Source organism: Anolis sagrei, chromosome Y, assembly GCF_037176765.1.
Source record: "Anolis sagrei isolate rAnoSag1 chromosome Y, rAnoSag1.mat, whole genome shotgun sequence".
NCBI classification, from domain to species: Eukaryota; Metazoa; Chordata; class Lepidosauria; order Squamata; family Dactyloidae; genus Anolis; species Anolis sagrei.
Genome location: NC_090035.1, coordinates 72,773,048 through 72,794,012, shown reverse-complemented (window position 1 = coordinate 72,794,012; position 20,965 = coordinate 72,773,048). Strand labels below are relative to the sequence as shown.

The window sequence follows — 20,965 nt, the reverse complement described above, 5'->3', positions numbered from 1 at the left end:
GGAAAAGTGGAGCGACAACGCACACACCCCGGGCCGGAAACAAGCACAGTCTCCAAGATATCTAAGATGGAAAAGCCTATATATGTATCTATGTACAGTAGTCTGTCTTGTCAGTGTATTGAATGTTTGTTGTATATGCTTTTTTGTGATCCGAATGTTGCACTCCAGGTCAGGAAGAAGTCCTATGACTTTAAAACACACCACACGAAGAGTGAATAAACAAATCTTCTTTTATTGAAGCTTAGTAAATAGCCAGAAGAAATAAATGCTTGTAAGAAAATAAGAAGGTTCCAAAAAGTAATAAGTCCATAAAAAGAAGTAACACAAAGCAATGTCCACACAAGTAACAAAAGCAATCCAAGACAGCATTAATCCAGACAGGAATCAAACAGGATGCAAAGACAATCCAAAAGGCTAAAAAACTCCACAGGAACAAGACCCCTTGAACAGGATTTCCATGAACTTGGTTTCCAAATGATGCCTGATCTAACAGGTTTCCTCTTGAGGCAAACCTTATATCCCAAAACTCAGAAATTGGTTTCGCTTCCCCCCACATTTCCCCCTTATCAGACGAAGCCTTTTGGAGTGACGTAAACACTGAGTTTGCTTTTGCTGTCGATCCTGGCTAATCTCCAGCCACCTATTCTTCAGCTCCCTATCTGGCTGCTCATTAAAATTCCCTGGTGTCAGATTGTTTTCTAAACCCAAATCTTGAGAGCTCACAGAGAGAGGGAGTGAACTATCATTGCTAGGCCCAGCAGGAATATTCTCATGAGAAACTGTCCTTTGTACTGGGGCCTCTTTGTCACTGTCTGCCTGAAAATCATTGACCAGACCATCTCCATCATGTACCTCAGCCTTGGCACCATCATTTCCCTCATCATTTCCCTCATCATTTCCCACATCAGGATCCTGAAACACAAACACAGGCTGATTCTCAACACCGAGTCCGTTTCGGGGTGAATATAAATACTGTAAATAATAATAATAATAATAATAATAATAATAATAATAGACATCCCACCTCCAAGATATCTCATTATGTGTATGCAAATATTTAAAAATCTGGAAAAACAATTAAAAAAACACACTTTTGTTCCCTAACATTTTGGATACTCAATCTGTAGATTGTTCTCAATTAATGAATTAGGAGAGATAGGAGAGGGCAGAATCTTGCCCTTCCCAGTCAACTTAGGCAAAAGCAAAGCATGAAAATGAACAAAATCTGGCCACCAGTATTAAAAAAACTCTAAAATTATAACAGTAAAACAACACTTAAACACCTCCAGACAGGAAACAATCAAAGACAGCTAATCACCTCTCAACAAAGGATTTCCCCAGGCAGTAATAAGCCAGACCTAAAAACTGCCAGGCCATCAAATGCTAATCAAGGTGGACAATTGAAACATTCACACCTCGCTCCAGCAGACAAGAGTTCTTTCTCCCACCCTGGACATTCCACAGATATATAAACCCAATTTTTCTAGTTTCCAATAGACCTCACAACCTCTGAGGGTGCCTGCCATAGATGCAGGCGAAACATCAGGGGAGAATGCTGCTAAAACATGACGATATAGCCCGAAAAACCTATAACAACCCCAAAGCAAACTGTTGCAGCTTCTTTGAATTGTTCTTTCTTTACCTTCCCCGACCTTTGCCTTCTGGAACACACTCGGATGTTGCTTGGCCTCACATGTCCTGGCTTTCGTTTGTGAAATATTGGGAGGGTTTGTAATACACTCTGTCCATTTCCCAACATCAGTCCTGCTCTCATGCTCGAATCAGCAACCTAAGATGCTAAAATCCAGCAAAGAGGGCTTTTCCTGCCACGGAGATGCTGTGTGATGGGAAAGTACTTCCTTCAAGCATGGCAAGTTATTGCTGACGCAAGGCTTTGAAATACAAGTCTAACTGTAACGGTTGTGTAAACTGTGAGTATGTTGGGAAAACCTGACCAAGAAGAAAACTGATGGGAAGAAAATCAACCCATTGGAAATGCAGCTCTGGAGACTCCTAAGTCAAAGTCAGTTCGTCGGCAGTGAAGGCATTAAACCTGAATTAATCTCTCTTTCTAAGTGAACCGTGGTAGCGCAATGGGGGAAACCCTTGTGCCAGCTGAACTGCTGACCTGAAGAGTGATGGTGAGTTCCCATCTGTCAGCTCCAGCTTCCTATGTAGGGACAAGATAGAATCCTCCCACAGAATGATAACACATTTGGGCATCCCCTGGGCAATGTCTCTGTAGACGACCAATTCTCTCACACCAGAAACAACTTGCAGTTTCTCAAGTCGCTTCTGACACAATAAAACAAATCTCTTTCTATTCATGTTGGCTGTTAGAGACAATGAAGACAGTGAAAAGGAAATGGCATAACTATTGTCCTGTTTTGAATGGGATCATTTGCTGTTTTGTTGATTTACATTATTATTATTATTATTATTATTATTATTATTATTATTATTATTATGTTTTCTCTCCTAAAGAAATTCGAAGTGGCAAACAGTGCTAAAAACACTATTTGTTTATTTAACTATTATATCTCTGAAATATCTCCTATTTTACAGCTTTTTGTAGGAACTGCTCTATCAACATTGCTTCCCACTGTCTTGAAAACGCATTGTCTTGAAGATCCAAATTCTTTAATTTCTGAAGGCGTATCCAGGATTTTTTTCTATCTGAAAATTAGGAGAGGGATAAACAAAGACCCTGATGTTTTGTTGTATAAATGGATTCTTTTTGCTGCCTGATCCTTTTCAACTTCTGTACCATATTCCTTGGTCTGCGGCCACAATAAACACTACTCCTACTGTATTAAGGACATAATACATATTGCACATTTTTGAGAAACAGATCTGGATTTCTAGCCTTTGGAGGCTTTTGTTTTACTTTTTGGCCATCCATCTGGTCTGGAGAGAAACAGGGCATTCAAGTTTTTTTTTTAAAAAAAATTCTGTTGAAGTTGCATAGACGCCAACATTTCAAGTGAAAATGATACAGAGGAGCCTTAGTAACATATTTAACAGGTACATTTGTTGTAGTCTGGCAAGTATCAGAGGATTTTTCTGAATGTTCAGAGGACGAAGAGGATGATGGGCTTCAAACTGAGGAGTCTGTGAGTGATCAGAGAGAATTGCATGTAGGCAAGGCTGATGGTTTGGATTCTTTCGCTCATTCCCTGGCAACAGGGGAAAGCTCCAGTTCCCTTGAGAAAAGGACTTGGAAATATGGGAGTTTTCAAGGGAAAACAGATTAGACCTGAGAACACAGGGAGTGAAAAGCCTGCAGACTAGTGTGATGAAGTGTAATTTTTTTTCTACAGTTATGTATTGTTATAGATAAGTGTTTGTAAGGGTAAGTATATAGTATTGCATAATATTGGGGGATGGTAGCCAGCTTAGCTCGCTTTGAGCTGAGTTGCCATGGAGATAGGGGCGGAGCCAACTGCCACTTGGCAGAGCAGCCATTTAAAAGCAGTTTGTGGTCGGTGAACTGCAGAAGTGACTGGTTCTTGAACAATCTGTTCAAGAAAGAAACATCTTTTTAAAGGAACTAAGTTTGAGACCTGTTTGTTAGAAGAGTTAGACCTCCTAAGAGTTATTTAAAAACTGTTATGAATGTAACCTTTGAAGATCTGTACCTCTAAGAGAAAGGAAACTTTGAAACCATCAAGCTTCTGTACCTCAGTAAACTTGTGTGGAGAACCAGTGAGGATTCTGTAGTCAAAGAACTACAAGGGAAGGCTGATTCTTTGGTATTAAGAATCAGGAAGGATTTGGCTTTGAGCCAATATAGTTTAGATAAGTTGAATGACTTATTTATATTAAAAGTAACCGTTGTGGAAAAAAGAGGGGAAGCCCTAATAAGCATCTTTATTGTAACAGAACCATCATAAAGAAAGAATAAGCGTGTGCCTGAAACAATCTGTTAAAGAAAGAAACATCTTTTTAAAGGAACTAAGTTTGAGACCTGTTTGTTAGAAGAGTTAGACCTCCTAAGAGTTATTTAAGAACTGTTATGAATGTAACCTTTGTTACATTCTGTACCTCTAAGAGAAAGGAAACTTTGAAACCATCAAGCTTCTGTACCTCAATAAACTTGTTACAATTTCTTTTTAAAGTCAGGCCTATGTTACCATGACATTCCAAGTCAAGTCACACTACATATTGAAGAAAGACCAAAGCAAAATTACAAGCTATTGGTTGTGTTATCAATTTAATAAGCCCTCACAAAGAGGTGACTCCTTTTACCAACTCTACAAATTGGTAGAGTTATATTTATACATCCTTACAATTTGGTGGCATCATTACAAATTAGTGGCCAAGCCTTTACAATTAGTAGCAGTAGTATACGGGCTCCTTCACAACTAGATATTCTCAGAGGATCCAAGATAAGACCCTGAAGTCCAAACGTATCAGGCATGATGTTATGGGTATCTTAGAGGGCTTAAATTAAGTGGTTTGGTTTCAGGCCTTTCAGAGGAGACAACATTACTATAGTGCAGTGGTTCCCAACCTTTTTTTTTTTTTTACCAGGAACTACATTGACCAGGGACCACTCTGTAGCATTAGTACCAAAAGGGTTACGAGTCGGTTTTTGGTCAACTTTAGATTCGGTTTGTTTATTTGGGGTGCTGATTCAGAAAATTGCATTGGATAGACCTCATCAGCTCTAGTTTCTGATACAGAACATATGCCATCCAGTTGTCACCATTTGCTTGCCCACAAAAAAACATATTTAATAAGCCTCGGCACTATAAGAGGGTTTCACAAGACCAGTCGCTCTCGTAACGGTAAGGCCGTGGACCATATTTTAGTTCTTGCAGACCACTAGTTATCCATGGACCACAGGTTGGGAACCACTGCTATAGGGAATCAGTCTCCTGTTCATGATTCCAAGTTCATGGTTCCTGTATTGCCAAGATTCCTGCTTCATGTTCCAGTTTTATGCTTATGTTTCTTTGGAGAATTTACATTAGAGAAGTTCCTTTTTCATGATCATGGATACACCTTCAGATTAATTTTGTGTTTCCTTGGCATTGTGTTTTATTCTGGCATTTTTGGATTACTGTTCCTGAACTCTAGCTTCTTTTGAGAACTGTATTTTATATCTGTACTAACTTTGGTAAATTTGCCTATTTTTCCCTTTTTAACATTCTTTCTTTAATAAACATTCTTATATGGGATCACTGGACTCTGGTGTAGTGCTGAATGAAAGAGTGTTCCGGTGCTGAGGTGCAACAACATGGTTGATCCGGAGGCTTTGTGGAGCAGAAATTCACCAATTTTGGGAACAGGATTTGTCTGGGAATGCCAGAAGAGTTGGCATCCTTGGTTGCCCATCCCTGGCATGGAACTTCATATAGAGCCACAAGAATGGTGTTTTGAAGCCCTCTTGTTGCCCTGATGGAGTTTCTATTCCCAGAGGTGCAAGAAATGTCCCTTGGCCCACAAAACCCCACCGGAACCACTTCCTCCTACCCGGCGTCTGGTCTGCCCGTTAGCAACCCCACACAGCTGCCGAATCAGCAAAAGACAAAGATGGGGGAGAAAAGGCTCCCACGGCGGTAGTTGGCTTGGTACATATTGCTCACCAACAAAAAAAGCCCAGTGGTGAGGATGCTGGGAAGCTGCTGGGAAGGAGACCAAAAAGCATTGGAGCTGATCCTCAAAGTAGCGGAAAGAGAAAAGGCCAGCAGACTGAGCCAGGTGAATCAGGCTTGCAATAGCAACCAAGAGCCAGGAGTTACTTTTCATGGGCTACAATGCTCAGGATCTGAACCAGCCAAGCTGGGAAATTCTCGGAGGCCAAATCCAAAAAATTCCCAGCTCTGGGTGAGGAGATTCTTCCCCGAAACACAAGAGAACCATTCCTTTATAATAGTTCATGAATGAAAACCAGCACAGATGTGGCCAAGTAATATCAGAGTGTGGTCAAAGTTATTATGAAGAGGATGCACATTAGGAGAAGATGCAGTAGTTTGCTTTTGCCTGAGTAAACTGGGAAGGGCTGGGCTTTACCACCAGATGCAGTAAATCTCGAAAGGTTGACTGTTCAAAGCCTGGGTCAGGGTGAGCTCCTGGCCTTTAGCCCAGCTTCTGCTACCTAACAGTTCAAAAACAAATGTGAGTAGATAAATAGCTGCCTCTTGAAAGTGGAGAGGTATTTAAGGCACACATAAGGAAATGCCCGAAAAATGCTGGCGATTTGATCAAGGAGGAAGTTTACGGACAAGGAAGATGGATCACCAGCTAACCCTCACCTCCTTAGCCAGAACCGAGCACAGCCTCCAAGATGCCGAATATGGGAAAGCCTATATATACTTCTATCTATCTATCTATCTATCTATCTATCTATCTTTATTTATTTATTTATTTATTTATTTATTTATTTACAGCTTTTATATTCCGCCCTTCTCACCCCGCAGGGGACTCAGGGCGAATTACAGTGTATACATATATGGCAAACATTCAATGCCAATTTTAACATACAACATATACAGACATACACAGAGGCTATTTAACTTTTTCTGGCCGCCAGGGAAGCTGTCGCTTTCATCGTCCATCTGCGACACTGATGAAGCACTTCCGCATTCCCCGCATGCTTCCCCGCTGGAATGCTTTGCTGGAGCCTTCTTTATGGCCTCATAAATCAGTTAATTTAGCCTCCTCACACTTTAAGGTGGTACCTTATTTTCCTACTTGACAGATGCAACTGTCTTTCGGGTTGCAAAGGTCAATAACAGGCTACACACAATTGGTTGGAAACCCACTCCAATCCGGGCTGGCTTCGAACTCATGACCTTTTGGTCAGAGTGATCTTAATGCAGCTGACATTCAGCCAGCTGCGCCACAATCCCGGTGCCTGGATCGGGGTGAGCTCCTAGCCTTTAGCCCAGCTTCTGCCTACCTAACATATACCTCTGTCTTGTCAGTGTACAACGACATTGAATGTTTGCCGTACATGTGTTCTGTGATCTGCTCTGAATCCCCTTCTGAGTGAGAAGGGCGGAATATAAATACTCTAAATAAGTAAATAAATAAGACCCCACTTCTTACTCTTCCCTCTCCCCTAATGAGTGGAATCAAGGGCAAACTACATAAGAGGCAGTCATGGGAGTTAAAGTGGAATCACTCTACTACGGTTGTGCAATGTAAAAGGCATCTGTGACCCATATACTGGCCATTCCACTTTTTGTAGGCAGCTGCAAGGTTGGAGTTGAAGTGAAGAGCTATTAAGGTGCCACCAGTTTGCACTGTCCTGTCATTTGCTGGGATGCACAAATGACAGCTTGTCATGGCAAGCAGGTTTTGCTGGATTCTTCTCCCTGCACTTCTCCTCCTCATATCCTGGGTCTCACGGTTTTATGACTGGAGAGAACTATTTCACAAGGTTGTTTCAGAGAGATAAAACAGGAGCAAAAGGTGACAGGAAACCATGGGCATTCCCTTGAGCAATCTAGATGACAAAAAGCAGGACAGAGATGGAACTAAAATGTATGTGATACCGTCGATTCTTCTATTTCATTGCACCCTCCAGCTTTCTCAGTTTGGAAGGGACAGTTGCAATTAATCCTTTGTCTTCTCACTTTTTCAGCTGCTTTAAAAATGTCCCAGTTTCTCTCTCCTCCCACTTTCCTCCTTCGTCCTTGTTGCTGTTGTTTATTCATTCAGTCGCTTCCGACTCTTCGTGACCTCATGGATCAGCCCAAGCCATAGCTCCCTGTCGGCCGTCACCACCCCCAGCTCCTTCAGAGTCAAGCCAGTCACTTCAAGGATGCCATCCATCCATCTTGCCCTTGGTCAGCCCCTCTTCCCTTTTCCTTCCATTTTCCCAGCATCATTATCTTCTCCAAGCTTTCCTGTCTTCTCATCATGCTGCAAAAGCACTTCATCTTTGCCTCTACTATTCTTCCCTCCAATGAGCAACCAGGCTTTATTTCTTGAAGTATGGACTGGTTGGATCTTCTTGTGGTCCAAGGCACTCTCAGAACTTTCCTCCAACACCACAGTTCAAAAGCATCTATCTTCCTTATGGCCCAGCTCTCACATCCGTAGGTGACTATGGGGAATACCATTGCTTTAACTATGTGGATCTTTGCTGCCTATGTGATGTCTCAACTGTTTACTATGTTATCGAGATTGGTCATTGCTCTCCTCCCACCCTTGGTCCTTAGCTTGCTTCAATTGCTGCAAGGGCAAAACTGCTTTGCACTCAGGTAACCCAGCAGAGTGGCAGAGACGAATAAAAGAAAAATCTTGCCCTTTTCGACTGGCTCAGACAAAAGCAAACTGCTGCAACTCCTCCTAGTTTCTTTGTTCTTAATCACTGAAAACTTTCTCGTATCTTTTCCCATTTCTGGTTATGTTATATCTTCCAACTGGCTCCATCTGGTAGTTGTTGTTCATTCGTTCAGTCGTTTCCGACTCTTCGTGACCTCATGGAACAGCCCACCCCAGAGCTCCCTGTCAGCCGTCACCTCCCCCAGCTCCTTCAGAGTCACTTCAAGGATGCCATCCATCCATCTTGCCCTTGGTCGGCCCCTCTTCCTTTTACCTTCCATTTTCCCCAGCCCATCTGGTAGTGACAGTCCTAAATAATCTTCTGTCACCCCATTTTCCCAGTTGCCTTTAAAAAGTCGTAATTTCCTTCTATGACCTTTTTTCCCTAAGTTTACTTCAATTGCTGCAAACGAAATTCAGAGTAGTTTGCACTCAGGCCTCTTCTCTCCTGCCACATACAATCCAGATTATCTGCTTTGAACTGGGTTGTCTGGCAGTGTAGACTCATACAATCCAGTTCCAAGTAAATAATGTAAATTATCTGCTTTGAAAATCTGGATTATATGTCAATGTATGGTCCCCCTGTTGGCGCAGTGGGTTAAACCATTTAGCTACTGAACTTGCTGACCAAAAGGCCAGCGGTTTGAATTTGGGGAGCGGGGTGAGCTCTTGGTGTTAGACCTAGCTTCCTCCAACCTAGCAGTTCGAAAACATGCAAATGTGAGTAGATCAATAGGTACTGCTTTTGCAAGAAGGTAGTGGTGCTTCATGCAGTCATGCTGGCCACATGGCCTTGGAGGTGTCTACGGACAACGCCGGCTCTTTGGCTTAGAAATTGAGATGGGAATCACCCCTTAGAGTTGGACACGGCTAGACTTAATGTCAGGGGAAACCTTTACCTTTTCTATGGTAGAAGGGGCCTCAGTTAATTCAGCACAGAGAAGAGGAGAAGGGGGGAGTTTGGCCTTTCCAAGAGGCTCAGGCAAAAGCAAACTGCTGTATCCCTTCTGAGCTTGTCTCTTGTCCTTCATTAAGAACTTTCTTGACCACACTCTGGTGTTGTTTGGCCAGCTTTCCTTTGTGAATACTGGTGGGTCTGTTTGACTCATGGCATTGCCAGGAACTAGGGAAAATCCTTATCATCAACCCTACTTATGTCAAAAATTAGTCTTTCTTCTCCCTTCCTATCTGTCTGGCCTACTTTACAGGGTTACTTGTAACGATTACTCAAAGGATCAATGCTAAACGAGGTGTTGTTTCTGGCTATAATGAGCGGCAAAGGCCACCGAGGGATGCACACGCTCACGCTTGCCCACTGCCCAATTCGTATTTGGCAACCCTTGCCATGGGCCAGCGTCTGTTCCCACGCTCGGAGCAAACCTCCCTCCCCACCCAAGCCATCAGAATGGGCCACTTCCATAGAAAAGGGAACAAAAGAGGCCGTGGGTTGGGGACAAGCCGGGCTTTGAGAGAAGGGGGATACATGAGACAATTAGCAAGGACCGAAATGCCAAAAGAGAGGGAAAGGGGGACTCATGAAGCGAGGCTGAATGGGAGGCAAGTATTGTGGGGAGGGGGGTCTCTCCCATGCATTCACTCTCCTCCCTTTCTGCAGCGATTCCTCCATTGAACCAGAGAATCAAAATTCCCTCTTTGCAAGCCAGCGGAACGGAGGGTGGGGAAAAAAACACACCAAATGAAAGAGCGCTTTTTTGGCTCAGCCATCCAGATTGGAAAAGCGAGATACAAGCGCCACAAACAAAGCTCGGTCTGAAACCAAGCTCCTTCTGGATTTGGCCCCAGAACTATTTTCAGCATCAGTGTCAGCCGGCTTCTAGGACATGCCAAGCGGGCAAGAAAAAAGGATGTGTGTAGAGCCGTTACGCATTGGCAGAGTGCGCCTTTGTGCGCTGAATAACCCAGAGTGCGTTCCCACACCTCCGGGATTAGCATTAAGGGCTCCCAAGATGAACATGGGATTGTTCGGAGCAAAAAAGGCTTTAGCTGTAGGAAGAAAATCCAGCAATGATCAGAAAGGCAAAGCCACAAAGAGAAAATACAGTTTGGGAAAGAGGGAACGGAGGAAGGAAGGAAGGAAGGAAGGAAGGAAGGAAGGAAGGAAGGAAGGAAGGAAGGGACTCCAGTATCTACAAGGGGCCTTCATTCAAGATTTCCCCTGACCCCCTTCTATTCATCACAGGACGCTGAAACTGCACATGTGTATTGATATAAGTCTCAATAGGTTACATGCCAATTTACAACTCCAAACTGATGACGATCTTGATGTTACAGGTGTCGAAGTGGTGTGAGGTTTGATAATGGACCCAGTGGAATAAAGAGCAGCCCTCAAGTTCCTTGACTTGAAAGGCGACACACCAAAGGAGACCATCAATGTAATGATTACTTGGAGGATCGATGCAAAATTAGGTGTTGTTTCTGGCTATAATGAGCATCAAGGGCCATAGACAGATGCACACGCTCATGCTTGCCCACTGCCCAGTTGGTATTTGGCAACCCTTGCCATGGTAAAGAGGTTTATGGTAATGATTCCCCATTATTGGATGTAGTCAAGGACTGGCATCATGCATTCAAATGTGGTCAGACTTCGGTGGAAACAGCTCCAATTCCAGGACGATCCCACTCTGCTATTGATAAACACACAATCTAGCAAGTGGAGGTCGCCATTTTGGAAAATTGCTGCATAACCATTCACCACCTAACCCAAAATGTCAAGATTAGTGTGGGGTCCATGGAAACCAAATCATCCAAGACCATCTTCACATGTATAAAGTATCCGCTCGCTGGGTCCCCTGGCTGCTCTCACTTTTCCAAAAGCAGGAACGAGTTGAATGCTCTCAGGCTCTATTGACAATGATTTGCCATGGAAACCAGGAGGACTTTTTCAACAGACTGATCACACAGAGTGAAAGGGTCCATCACTATGATCCTGAGATTCAAGTCCAGTTGATGCAAAGGAAGCATCATGACTCTTTGTTGTTGTTCATTCGTGCAGTTGCTTCCAATTCTTTGTGACCTCATGGACCAGCCCATGCCAGAGCTCCCTGTCGGCCATGGCCACTCCCAGCTCCTTCAGAATCAAGCCAGTCACTTCAAGGATACCATCCATCCATCTTGCCCTTGGTCGGCTCCTCTTCCTTTTTCCTTCCTTTTTCCCCAGCATCGTTTTCTTCTCCAAGCTTTCCTGTCTTCTCATGATGTGGCCAAAGTACGTCATCTTTGCCTCTCATATCCTTCCCTCCAATGAGCAGTCGGGAATTATTTTTTGAAGTATGGGCTGGTTGGATCTTCTCACTGTCCACGGCACTCTCAGAATTTTCCTCCAACACCACAGTTCAAAAACATCTATCTTCTTTCACTCAGCCTTCCTTATGGTCCAGCTCTCACATCCCTAGGTTACTACGGAGAATACCATAGCTTTAACTATGTGGATCTTCGTTGCCAGTGTGATGTCTACTCTTCACTCTTTTATCAAGATTGGTCATTGCTCTCCTCCCAAGAAGGAAACATCTTCTGATTTCCTGGTTGCAGTCTGCATCTGCAGTAATCTTTGCACCTAGAAATACAAAGTCTGCATCATGACTCACTGCCTCCAAAGAAGGCACGAGCCCAACTCTTGGCAGGCAAGGTCACGCTCACAGTATTTTGGGAGTAGTACTGATGGATTAACTAGCAAAGGGTACCATCATCACTGGGGCATACTAGGCTTGACTGCTGCAGAAATATCGGGAGTCCATCAAAGCAAGGGACGTGGCATGCTCACCAAAGGTGTTCACCGTCTGCAAGACAATGTGCCAGATCACAACTCACATGTTGCCCAAATGGAAGCATGCTCCCGTAGCTCTGAAATTCTAGTGCATCCCCATTATTCACCCGACCTTGCATCATCGGACTTCCACCTCTTTCCAACAAGGAAGTTATTTTTGAAGGGCAAGCATTTTTCAGAGGGTGAGACACTGATTTCCGAAGTCACAGCATGGCTTTTGGAGGAACCTGTCGACTTCTATAAGCAAGGTGTTTACAATTGCTTCAAAAGATGGGAGAAGTGTGTGTCCCAAGGTGGCACTGATGGAGAGAAGGACTCAGAACTTGGCCAAGTTTCATTGCTCTCAGTCCACATGAAGTGGGTCAGGGGAAATCTTTAATGAACACCTCTCATAATACTAGAACCTTCAGACCCAGACATGGCAGGAAAGGAATCAGATGATATAAAGAGACCCATCCCAAACACCAGATGTGTTCTCTTCTGGAAGGATTTTCTTGCTTACATACACACAAGTCATATATGGCTCAATCCACCCGCTGTTTGCATGGGTGTAGCTACAGGAGAGAGGGGAGAAAATGAGGTCATTGCCCCCCTGAATAGGAGTTCTGACTTCTCAAATGAAACTTTCCTTTAGTCAGCCAAATTTCTAGCATTGCCTAACTCAAAAGCTCACTAAAATATTTACGAAATACATGTTTAGAGTCCAAAAGAAAAGAGATCAAGTGGCCAAAGGAACATAGATCCAGCAAACAGAAAGGTCCTACACACAATTTTTTTAAATCGTGCCAGAAACAACTTGAGAAACTTGGGGATCACAACCAGACACAGTGAAGACATTTGCCCTTGAGCTTTGATACTCTGCTGGAATACATCTCACCACGTTAAAACAGTGAATGCTGATCTTAATGAGACATTTATCACAAGTTGTCTATGCCCGACACCCTTGGAGAAATTATACGGTTTAGCCAGTATTGCACCACCTGACATCTGTAGGGAAGTAGCAGCCAGCAATGAAAGGACCAAAGCATGAACATCTCTGGCTCATCCTCTGTTCAGATATCAGCTAGCATGTCCATGACTTGAATCAAGAAACAGCTTCCTAATATCTACAGAGATACTTGCATGAACACCTCAGCAAGCAAGAGTCCAAAAGTGGCAGGCTAAACCCCAGAACCTCAATCTGTGGCTGAAACTGGATGAGAGACTCCTGGTCATACAAAAGGACTTGGAAGGCGCTGAACAGGCTGAGCTCTGGCACCACGAGATGCAGAGCCAACCTTAAGAAATGGGTCTACAAAGAGGAGTCCACGACATGCGAGCGTTGAGATGAGCAAACCACAGGCCACTGAGTACAATGCAACCTGAGCCCTGCCACATGCACAATGGAGGACCTTCTTATTGCAACACTCCCAAGTGGCCAGCTTCTGGTCAAAGGACATTTAGTATAAAGTTTTTAAATTTTGTTTGTGGTTTTTCTATACACTGTAACTGTATTTTCAACTCCTTTCTGACACAATAAATAAATAACAGGACGGTAAATTTTGATTGAACCTCAGAAGGGACTGTAAGATGGTAAGAGCAAATTGGCAATGGGACCAAATATGGTGTTCATCTTCAAAAAGAGTCTCAATGGCTACCTGCCGGGGATGGGTTTACTGGAAGATACTGAATGGGTTGGACTTGCTAGCCCATGGTGCCCTTTCCAAAGATAGGATTCTCAAGTGACTCACCTTTCAACACTAATATGGAAGGGGTCTGGGCCAACGGGTCGGCCAAGGAGTTGATCGGGATGCTGTCTTGAAGCCAGATCACCATTACCGGATCAGGAGGCCCTTGCGCCTGGCAGCTGAGGTTGAAGGGAGTATCGGCGGTGACCTCAAGGTCTTGGGGCTCATCCGTGAAAATGGGGAGACCTGAGCCAAAAAAGACACAGAGTGAGCACACAAACACAATCGGCATCCAATCCGGACTGGAATCGGGAAACTAGATGTGTTAGTATCCGATCACGAGTACTAAATGATACCACTTTTCTGATATTCTAAGATGAAAGAGGAGCTCTTGGTGGCGCATCAGGTTAAACCGCTAAGCTGCTGAACTTGTTGACCAAAAGGTTGGCAGTTCAAATTCAGGGAGTGGGGTGAGCTCCCACTGTTATCCCCAGCTTTTGCCAAACTAGTATTTTAAAAACATGCAAATGTGAGTAGATTAATAGGTACTGCTTCTGCAGGAAGGTAATCACACTCCGTGCAGTCATGCCGGCCACATGACCTTGGAGGCGTCTACGGACAACGCTGCCTCTTCGGCTTAGAAATGGAGATGAGCACCAAATTCCAGAGTCGGGCACAACTAGATTTAATGTGAGGGGAAACCTTTACCTTTAAGATAAAAAAGAGACAAAGTTGTTTACCTTCTAATAGCAGGTAAGCTTCATCTGAGTAGATTTCAGATCCGTTGACCCAGGTCACACACTGGTAGTTTCCCATGTCGGAAAGCTGTACTGATGGGATGCTGTGGAACAGAAGAAGAGAATAAAGTGTTCACAAAGAACAAGCCACAAGAGCAAAGGCAAAGATCCACCCAGAAGGAAAGTGTTCTTACCATACAGCAAGGGAATTATTGACCACATAGGGAAGCTGATGAAGAAACACAACCTACAAACTATCTTCAGACATGGGTTGTTGTAGGTTTTTTTGGGCTATATGGCCATGTTCTAGAGGCATTCTCTCCTGAAGTTTCGCCTGCATCTATGGCAAGCATCCTCAGAGGTAGTGAGGTCTGTTGGAACTAGGAAAAAGGGTTTATATATCTCTGGAATGACCAGGTGGGAGAAAGAATACTTGTCTGCTAGAACTAGGTGTGAATGTCTCAACTGAACCACTCTAACAACCACCATGTCAGACTACCCAGAGAAGCCAATGAAATCCACAAGTATGTGGACAATTTCAACAGAAAGGAGGAAACCATGAAAATAAACAAAATCTGGCTACCAGTATTAAAAAAAACTCTAAAATAACAACAGCAAAACAACAGAGAGGAAACAAACAAGGACATCTAATCACCTCTCAACAAAAGACTGCCCCAGGAACTGAGAGGCCATCAAATGCTAATCAGCGTGGTCAGTTGAGACATTCTTCCTTTTCCCCCTCATCCACTTAAGCTGAGGCTGTTAGGCATTGTGGGAGTTGTAGTCCAAAACACCTGGAGGGCCGAAGTTTGCCCATGCTTGGTCTACACTGTCATATAACCCAGTTCAAAGCAGATAATGTGTATTATCTTTTTTTAATGGAGCCCCCAGTGGCGCAGTGGGTTAAACCTCTGTGCCGGCAGGACAGAAGACTAACAGGTTGCAAATTCGAATCTGGGGAGAGTGCGGATGAGCTCCCTCTGTCAGCTTCAGCTCCCCATGCAGGGGCATGAGAGAAGCCTTCCACAAAGATGGTAAAACATTAAAAAAACATCTGGGCGTCCCTTGAGCAACGTCCTTGCAGATGGCCAATTCTCTCACACCAGAAGCAACTTGCAGTTTCTCAAGCACTCCTCACATGACAATATATATATATATTTGATAATTTGGATTACGTGGTAGTGTAGAAGGGGGCTTTGAGGGAAGGAGTGAGATTTCTCCTTCCGTCTTCATGCCAACATTGGCTAAGGCTATATCAGCTAAGATTCTGAGAGCAACGGCCCCCAAAAGTAACTTTTCTGAACTCTGCCATATAGGTGATGGTGGCAAAGGAGTAACGTCTGAATCCTACATTTACATCTCCAAAAATAAAGCCCAATCGAATCCCATTTCCTTTCAGGTTAGGGCATAAAAAGCCCCAAACCTTAACAGAGGAGCGATCTACCACCAGCTCTTAGCAACTAGAGATAAATAAAGCCCCAAAGACTAATTGCTTTTCCAGGGCTTTCTCCTAAAAAGGAATTTACGGAGCTGCGTTTGTTTAGCAACCATTCTTTGTTGGATCTGAATGTTTCGGTCGGTAAAATACGTATGTATGTGTGTCATTGTTCATTCTAACGGAACAGGAATCTCAATGTTTTAGAGTATGTTATTATTATTATTATTTGTTTCTATCTTGGAGGCCTCTTTCACCCAAAGGACGGAGGCCTCCGAGATAGAAAGACTCCATAACAAAAAATAACTTATTTTAAAAACATGGAAATTCCTGATTATTGTTATTATTAGCAGTACAGTATAACACTCGTATCTATGGCTGAATACATCCATATTCGAAACAATACGAGAGTTGAATGAAAAGTAATGCCTCCACCTTCGTTACTTGGGTTTCGATGGGATTTTTTAAATAAATCAAACATAGAAATAATCCTTAGAATGTGCTCTTTAACTACCACTATTCACTTTTCCACATAATCACCAGACAACTGGATACATTTCTGCCAACAATGAACAAGTTTTCATCGGATACATTTCCGCCGACGATGAACAAGTTTTCATCGGATACATTTCCGCCAACGATGAACGGGTTTTCATCGGATACATTTCCGCCAATGATGAATGAGTTTTCATCGGATACATTTCCACCAACGATGAACAAGTTTTTATCGGATACATTTCCACCAATGATGAACGAGTTTTCATCGGATACATTTCCGCCGATGATGAACAAGTTTTCATCGGATACATTTCTGCCGACGATGAACAAGTTTTCATCGGATACATTTCCGCCAACGATGAACAAGTTTTCATCGGATACATTTCCGCCAACGATGAACGAGTTTTCACCGGATACATTTCCGCCAACGATGAACTAGTTTTCATCGGATACATTTCCGCCAACGATGAACGAGTTTTCATCGGATACATTTCCGCCAACGATGAACGGGTTTTCATCGGATACATTTCCGCCAACGATGAACGAGTTTTCATCGGATACATTTCCGCCAACGATGAACGAGTTTTCATCGGATACATTTCCGCCAACGATGAACGAGTTTTCACCGGATACATTTCCGCCAACGATGAATGAGTTTTCATCGGATACATTTCTGCCAACGATGAACAAGCCATCACGGAAGAAGTTGACACTGTTTCTGCAACCAGCTTCTCACAGTTCTCTCAACGTCTTCATCAGAAGCATAATGATGTCCCTGAAAATCTTCTTTCTTTATTGGGAACAGATGGAAGTCAGACAGTGCTAAATCCGAACTTTATGGAGGATGCTGGTGATGAGATCCAGTCTCTGTCAATCTGTCAACCTTTTGCTTTTGAAACTCGGTGGTTGCTGTCACAGGACGTCCAACTCTTTGTTTGTCATGCAAGTCAGATGTTCCCAACTCAGCATCTTTAAACTTACTCGCCCAAAGACACACAGTACTCACATCAACACAATCACCTTAAACAGTTTGCATTCTCTGATGAGTCTCCTTTGGGACCTCACAACCTCTGAGGATGCCTGCCATAGATGCAGGTGAAATGTCAGGAGAAAATGCTTCTGGAACATGGCCACACTGCCCAGAAAACTCACAGCAACTCAAAGCAATTTCTGTTTGTGGGTCGAGATGATTTCTCCTTTTCCGCCTTGTCTGTACTTGAAGGCCAGCTGCTCCTGTCGTCTCCTTTATGTCCCAAGTAGCAGACCAAACAAAAGTGTGTAATCTGCTAAGGGTTGATCTTGTTTGTTTTACAAGAATTCTGGAAACCCATCTTGTTTGTTTCAGCTGCTCATTGTTGTTGCTCTTGCTGTTTGTCAAAGCGAAGATGAATGTACAAGCATTCCTTTTCTTTTTTGTTAAGGGAGAAAAGTAACCAAACTGCTATTTTTTTTGAGGATTGAAAGGAACTCCTGAAGTTAATTAAACAAAGTTTGCAAATCTCAACACACACACACACACACACAGTGTGGGAACTAAAATATATCCATTCAGTTTCCAATAGATGCTGAAAAAGTTTTCCAAAACTTGGGTCAAAAAACTTTGTAGTCCAAGGGTGCATCTCCATCAGGTATGGGCAAACTTGGGCCATCCAGGTGTTTGGGACTCCAACTCCCACAATTCCTAACAGCCTCAGGCCCCTTCATTTTCCCCCTCAGCCGCTTAAGCGGCTGAGGGGGAAAAGGAAAGGGCCTGAGGCTGTTAGGAATTGTGGGAGTTGGAGTCCAAAACACTTGGAGGGCCAAAGTTTGCCAATGCCTCATCTACAGTGTAGAATTTATGCAGTTTGACACCACTTGAACTAACATGGCTCAATATTATGGAATATATTGGGAGCTGTAGTTTTGCAAGGTCTTTAGCCTCTTCTACCATAAGGAGAGTTTGTTCCTCATCAAACTACAGATCCCAGGATTCCATAGCACTAAGCCAGGGAAGTTAAAGTGGTATCAAACTGCATTAAATGGAAAATATGGATGCACCTTCAAACAAGAGTGGGCAACAAGATGCTCTCCATATGTTTCAAACAACTGTCTAATCAGGTCTGAGCTCTTTGGGACTGATGGGAGTTGTAGTCCCAGAGGCGGCCCTAGGTAATTTTCAATGGTAAGCAAACAGTATTTTGGCGCCCCCCCCCCCCCCCAAAACCAATCACTATCTATCTATCTATTAGGCCTGGGTAACAACGCAAAAATTTGTTTCTAAAATCGTTTTGTAATTGGGGTTTTTTTTTGTTTCGATATTTAAAATAATTACAAAATTTTCACAAAAAAAAGTTCGGTATTTACGAAATTTCGTAAATATTTACAAAACATTTTGTAAAGATGGCGCCCTTTTTTTTCAATATTTTTTCAATATTTTTTCAATATTTTTTCAATTTAATTATTAATTTAGTAGAATAGGGAGGAGAAATTAAAATTATTATTAAGGAGGGAAGGCAGGCACTCACTCTGGCGGGCCCTCTAATCAAGGTGGTCAGTTGAAACATTCACACCTCGCTCCAGCAGACAAGAGTCCTTTGTCCCACCCTGGTCATTATTCCACATAAATATATAAACCCTTTTTCCTACTTCCAACAGACCTCACTAGTAGAGGATGCTTGCCATAGATGCAGGCAAAACGTCAGGAGAGAATGCCTCGCTCGCCCCTCTCGCTCGCCATAGATGCAGGCGAAAAGTCAGGAGAAAATGCCTCTAGGCCATGGCCATATGGCCTGAAAAAACCTACAACAACCCAATCAGGGACATCTGTAATCACCTCTCAACAAAAGATTGCTCCAGGCACTGCCAGGCCATCAAATGCTAATCAAGGTGGTCAGTTGAAACATTCACACCTCGCTCCAGCAGACAAGAGTCCTTTGTCCCACCCTGGTCATTATTCCACATAAATATAAACCCTTATAAATATAGACTTCACTACCTCTGAGGATGCTGCTTGCCATAGATGCAGGCAAAACGTCAGGAGAGAATGCCTCGCTCGCCCCTCTCGCTCGCCATAGATGCAGGCGAAAAGTCAGGAGAAAATGCCTCTAGGCCATGGCCATATGGCCTGAAAAAACCTACAACAACCCAATCAGGGACATCTAATCACCTCTCAACAAAAGATTGCTCCAGGCACTGCCAGGCCATCAAATGCTAATCAAGGTGGTCAGTTGAAACATTCACACCTCGCTCCAGCAGACAAGAGTCCTTTGTCCCATCCTGGTCATTATTCCACATAAATATAAACCCTTATAAATATAGACTTCACTACCTCTGAGGATGCTGCTTGCCATAGATGCAGGCAAAACGTCAGGAGAGAATGCCTCGCTCGCCCCTCTCGCTCGCCATAGATGCAGGCGAAAAGTCAGGAGAAAATGCCTCTAGGCCATGGCCATATGGCCTGAAAAAACCTACAACAACCCAATCAGGGACATCTGTAATCACCTCTCAACAAAAGATTGCTCCAGGCACTGCCAGGCCATCAAATGCTAATCAAGGTGGTCAGTTGAAACATTCACACCTCGCTCCAGCAGACAAGAGTCCTTTGTCCCATCCTGGTCATTATTCCACATAAATATAAACCCTTATAAATATAGACTTCACTACCTCTGAGGATGCTGCTTGCCATAGATGCAGGCAAAACGTCAGGAGAGAATGCCTCACTCGCCCCTCTCGCTCGCCATAGATGCAGGCGAAAAGTCAGGAGAAAATGCCTCTAGGCCATGGCCATATGGCCTGAAAAAACCTACAACAACCCAATCAGGGACATCTGTAATCACCTCTCAACAAAAGATTGCTCCAGGCACTGCCAGGCCATCAAATGCTAATCAAGGTGGTCAGTTGAAACATTCACACCTCGCTCCAGCAGACAAGAGTCCTTTGTCCCATCCTGGTCATTATTCCACATAAATATAAACCCTTATAAATATAGACTTCACTACCTCTGAGGATGCTGCTTGCCATAGATGCAGGCAAAACGTCAGGAGAGAATGCCTCGCTCGCCCCTCTCGCTCGCCATAGATGCAGGCGAAAAGTCAGGAGAAAATGCCTCTAGGCCATGGCCATATGGCCTGAAAAAACCTACAACAACCCAATCAGGGACATCTAATCACCTCTCAACAAAAGATTGCTCCAGGCACTGCCAGGCCATCAAATGCTAATCAAGGTGGTCAGTTGAAACATTCACACCTCGCTCCAGCAGACAAGAGTCCTTTGTCCCATCCTGGTCATTATTCCACATAAATATAAACCCTTATAAATATAGACTTCACTACCTCTGAGGATGCTGCTTGCCATAGATGCAGGCAAAACGTCAGGAGAGAATGCCTCGCTCGCCCCTCTCGCTCGCCATAGATGCAGGCGAAAAGTCAGGAGAAAATGCCTCTAGGCCATGGCCATATGGCCTGAAAAAACCTACAACAACCCAATCAGGGACATCTAATCACCTCTCAACAAAAGATTGCTCCAGGCACTGCCAGGCCATCAAATGCTAATCAAGGTGGTCAGTTGAAACATTCACACCTCGCTC

The 20,965-nt window shown here is 43.6% G+C and overlaps 1 protein-coding gene across 2 annotated transcripts in view; it reads right to left on the bottom strand.

Moving 5' to 3' along the window:
- LOC132780054 (tyrosine-protein kinase receptor UFO) overlaps positions 1-20,965 on the bottom strand; it is a 114,235-nt gene that overhangs the window by 60,079 nt on the left and 33,191 nt on the right. For both annotated transcript variants that reach the window (XM_067461352.1, XM_067461353.1), the window contains exons 3-4: positions 14,472-14,572; positions 13,795-13,977 (exon numbers count right to left, since the gene is read on the bottom strand). In XM_067461352.1, the coding sequence (XP_067317453.1) occupies positions 13,795-13,977; positions 14,472-14,572 (284 nt within the window). The remainder of the gene's footprint in view (positions 1-13,794; positions 13,978-14,471; positions 14,573-20,965) is intronic.